The 4,580-nt window shown below is 41.4% G+C and overlaps 1 protein-coding gene across 1 annotated transcript in view; it reads right to left on the bottom strand.

Annotated features, from left to right (window-relative positions):
• The window catches only part of STON2 (stonin 2), a 204,277-nt gene that overhangs the window by 137,629 nt on the left and 62,068 nt on the right, over nucleotides 1-4,580 (bottom strand). Inside the window, exon 4 of the mRNA XM_019519911.1 lies at nucleotides 3,668-3,700. Within this exon, the coding sequence (XP_019375456.1) occupies nucleotides 3,668-3,700 (33 nt within the window). The remainder of the gene's footprint in view (nucleotides 1-3,667; nucleotides 3,701-4,580) is intronic.

The following is a 4,580-nucleotide window of genomic DNA, read 5'->3' as shown; positions in this document are numbered from 1 at the left end:
GGGAGGGGGAAGAGGGGGGAAGGAGTGCTCTCATTATTGACTGTGAAGCTGGCCAGTGACTGTCATCCTTCCCTGAGGTCCCTTCCAATCCCAGTGCTCTGGGGGAGGGATGGAAAAACTGCAAAGAAAGCAGCATTGTTTGAACTGCCCTGCTTTCTGCCTTGGTGTCAGTTGAGTGAGGGCACACCTTAACACATACACAGTGTCACCCACCAATGTCATGAGTTTTGCCTGTCTGCAGCTAGAGGTGCAGGCCCCCAGAACCCAACCCCCACCCCCGCACCTATCTCCTTGACAGCTGGCAGGCTTTGTGGCCACAGCAGGGCCTAGCAGGCCTGCAGTTTTCACCCTCCTGTGCCCCAGGACAGACACAGTCTCACAAGCACCCATGTCATGAGTTTTGCTTGAGGTGAAGTTTCCCCAAAACCCCTGCACCTATCTCCTTGAAAGCTGGCAGACTTTGTGGCCTCAGCAGGGGCTAGCAAGCCTGCAGCTTTCACCGTGCTGTGCCTTAACACATACAGTGTCACCCACCCATGTCACGAGTTTTGCTTGTCCTCAACTTGAGGTGTAGTTTCCCCCAAACCCCTACACCTGTCTCCTTGAAACTTGGCAGGCTTCATGCCCTCAGAAGGGGCCACCATTCCGGTAAGTCTCATTCAAATCAGGCCAGAAATGGCAAAGTTATAGGCTGTTTTAAGATTCCTCATTATAGCCTACGGGCGAAATGTCAAAACAGCGAAACTGTTTTGACGAAACAAAACGAAACAGTGGTTTCAAATCGAAATGAAATTTGAAACAAAATGCTGTTCCATCGAAATGCAAGTTGAAACGGAACGGTCCCATTTTGCACAGCCTTACTTATAACCACCTTAGCCAACAAGCTAACGCCTTAATAATCACCTTAACTAAAGAATTAGAACTAATGCCAGAAATTGGAAGTAATTTGATTAAAACAAATAAATCAAACCATCCGAGTTAAGAACACAATAGGTTCAGAACTGCAATCATTTTGAGTTCATCTGAATTAATATGGGATAAATTCAGTGTAGTCTCAGAACTGCTAATTTTCCAAAGAACTCAGGTGGAACAATAATGACCAGTATTTCCTGTGCACTTTTAACAAAGTAACAAAATTACATATTCTCTCTCTCATCTCTGCACAAGGTGCTAATGACAATGAGTCATTTAAATAAACTAGTAGATGTTTCCTGAAGACAAACAGCAACTGAGACATACAAGTGCTACCATCCCTACCAAACTGAAGCCAAATGTTAATGAGAGCATATCCCCTGGAATTGTGAGCTTATTCTAAGACTAAACCCGACCCTCGGCACAGCGTCTCAAGCAGTGCATGCAGATTCATGGATTTTAAAGGCCCAAAGGGGCTGTCTGGTCCAACTTCTTTCATAAACTCATCCTATACCATTTTATTAAGTAGCTCCAGCATCCAGCCAACAACTTCTGCTTGAGACAGAGCATAACCTTCTAAAAAGACAAGCAGTCTTTATCTGGCCAGTTTTGGATGGGGAAAAAAACAGACTTATTCTATTTACATTACTGTTTATTATAATGTCCATAGAAACTAAGGGAGCAGCTTCCAGTATAAGCAAATTTAGCTCCCTTTTTACCCAGAGGAAGACTTCCTTTCGGTTAAAATAGAAGAAAAGTAGGGTTTGACTGAGGCCTCCCTACTCAAGAAATTTAAAAACCCAATTCAGATAAAGACATGAAGTCTGGATGTTTCTCTGTGCCTTTCTAGCCTAGAAATCAGAGTAGAAAGTTCCTGAGAACATGCTCTTGTGTGAAAATTTCAGGACTTCAGGTCAGAACAGAAATACCCCTGGATCAGCATTCCTGAGAACATTTCAGTGCTTCTCTGTCTGGTCCCAGCTGCAACCTGGACATGCTGAGGCAGCTGTGAAACAGACAATAAAGAAATATAATTGAACAGTTTCCAGCTTCTAAAAATTCTGGGGTTCAGTTTAAATTTGGAAGGATGTAGCTCAGATCAATCCTCAAATCATTCACCCATTTTCTAGCAAAACACCACCTAGCTGAAGGACTTCTGTATCTGCCAAGAAATGGTCAGGTGCCAAAGCAGACTTTATCACTTAGCTAAGATGCTTCTTAGGCAGTTGTACTCTATACAACCTGTATGTTGCTGCAGCTGAGACATAAACCAGGGCTGTTGCATTCTGCAGGCATCAACTTCATGGGGTGAGACAAAAGGGAGCCTCCCTTTCTGCATTAAGTCAACAGACACTGAGCTCAGCAAAGAGTCATTTCACAGATCTTATGCTTACTGTGGTTTGTAAACATATTTTATCATGAACAATTAATTTAATGCTATAAATAGAGTGCATGCATCTTCCAGTTCTAAAGAGAATCAGATTCATACATAGATTTAATCTGAATCCAAAAGGTTTCATTTTCCATCATCATATTTGTAGTCTACAGTATATTTATAAGATGGTTAGAATGTAAATAACCAGCAGTGACCATTAGGACAGAGGGCATCAGAATAGCTGAAGTCACTACAATATGAACATGTGAACAATACACAAACTTGGCTCACTAAGCAAGGGTGGTTGGACCATACAGTCTTTGGGGTAAAGATATGCACCATCAAAAAAAAAAAAAAATCGGGCCACCTAGAACCCAAGAATGTACAGAACTGCAATGCTGCCAGACAACACTGTTCACCTCTGTCCACGCTTTCTGGGCAATGGGCAAGATGACAATAGCATCTCAAGCTGCAAACACTCAAGGGGTTCAAATACGTTCTCTGATGGCTTTTCATTTGTAGGAGCCACCTGCAATGAGGATGATAAAAATGGAGTGTGACAGTATTTGTCTTGGTTGGTACACCTGAGGGCTGGTCCAAATCCCTCCAGACACACAAGTCTCTACCATTTAAGCTAGATGCACTCAGGCTCTGCAGCTGTAATAGACTCATATCTGTGTGGACAGGACACAGATGAGGCTGCATAACTCTTATTAATCTGTTGGTTCCAATAGCATCTAAGGAGACAGTGCTCCAGATGTCTGAACTCCATTTTTCATTTTGCTTAGTAGAAGTGCATTCTTTGCCATGAAAAGTCAGTGTATAGAACTAAAGTGGGGTGTTTGTTTTTTTGTCATTGTGTGTACACAAATATGGTATACATACATGTATATTACACATATATAGCTTTAATCTATTTGAAGGCTTGATCCAAATTTTTCAAAAACATGGACATTACATTTACATACATATATTTGTATTCTCTTTAACTGTCTAGGCTTCACCACTGATATTTGAAAATTATGGTCTTAACCTAAAAATTAGTCATCACTGAAGACCATGCCATGGTAGGTCTCAAAATATGATTGAAAATGTGGAATTATCAACAGAAGGGGTATTTCTAACGGGGTCCAACAGGGCCGATTCTGGGTCCTATGCTATTTAAATGTTATTTTATCAGTGACTTGGGAGAAAGCAAAATCATTAAAGCTAAAAGGTTTAGAGATGGCACAAAGATTAGTAGAATGTTAATAGCTTTATATCAGTAATAATATTCATTATGTGAACTGCTTGATTTTGTGGAACAAGTAAGCACAATTTGTGCTTTAACATAGCCAAATGTAAAATCATACATCAACACATACTGCAAGTTATACTTACAGGAGAGGGGACTTAACCTGGGAAGCGGTGACTCTGAAAAAGAAGTGAAAGAGAATGAGTTGAAACATTGTAGCCAAAATGGCTAATGAAATCCTTGGAGTTATAAAGAGGGGGATACTGAATATAACTAGAAAGGTTATAATTCCTATTGGGGTAGCAACTACAGGAATATAGTTTCCACTAGAGGTTTCAACTGTAAGAAGGATTAGGTTCATAAGAAAGCAGAACTTGAAGGGACCTCACAAGGTCATATGGTCTCACCCTCTGCTCAAGGCAAAATTGCCCTTGAATAAACTATCTACCCAACCTGCTTTTGAAAATTTCCAAGGATGCCGATTCCACAACTTCTCTAGGAAGTGTTCAAATGTCTGACCATCCTCAGCTAGAAAGTTCCACCTAATCCCCAACAAAAATTTCCCCTGCTGAAGCTTGAGCACATTGTTCCTAGTCCTGTCCCCCATGGCTACGGAGAAAATCCCATCTCAACCCTCTCTGTAACTGCCCTTCACATATTGGAAGACTATTATCAAACCCCTCCCCTGCCCCCTAGTCTTTTCTTCTCCAAACTAAATAACCCTAGGTCTTTCAGCCTTTTTTCATAAATCTTCGTTTTCAGGTCCCAAATAATTTTTGCTGCTCTACGTTGGGCTCTTTCCAAACTGTCCACATTTTTCTTGAAGGTGGGCAGGGGATGGAGGGGAATGACAAGGGGGCCAGAAGTGCATGCTATATTCTAGGTTAGACCTTGCCAGTACTGAACAGAAATGAAGAATTATTCTCTTGATTTGCAATTGGCATTGCTGTTAATACAATCCAGTATGCTGTTGGCCTTTTTTTTATTTTTATTTAAACAACAGGGGCACATTGCTGACTCATTGTCAGTTTATGGTAGACTGTAACCCCCCCCCCCCCA

This window comes from Gavialis gangeticus, unplaced genomic scaffold (genome assembly GCF_001723915.1).
Source record: "Gavialis gangeticus isolate Ggan-Ray unplaced genomic scaffold, GavGan_comp1, whole genome shotgun sequence".
Taxonomy (NCBI): domain Eukaryota; kingdom Metazoa; phylum Chordata; order Crocodylia; family Gavialidae; genus Gavialis; species Gavialis gangeticus.
The sequence above is the reverse complement of the archived record's forward strand: the minus strand, read 5'-3'. Positions and strand labels throughout refer to the sequence as shown.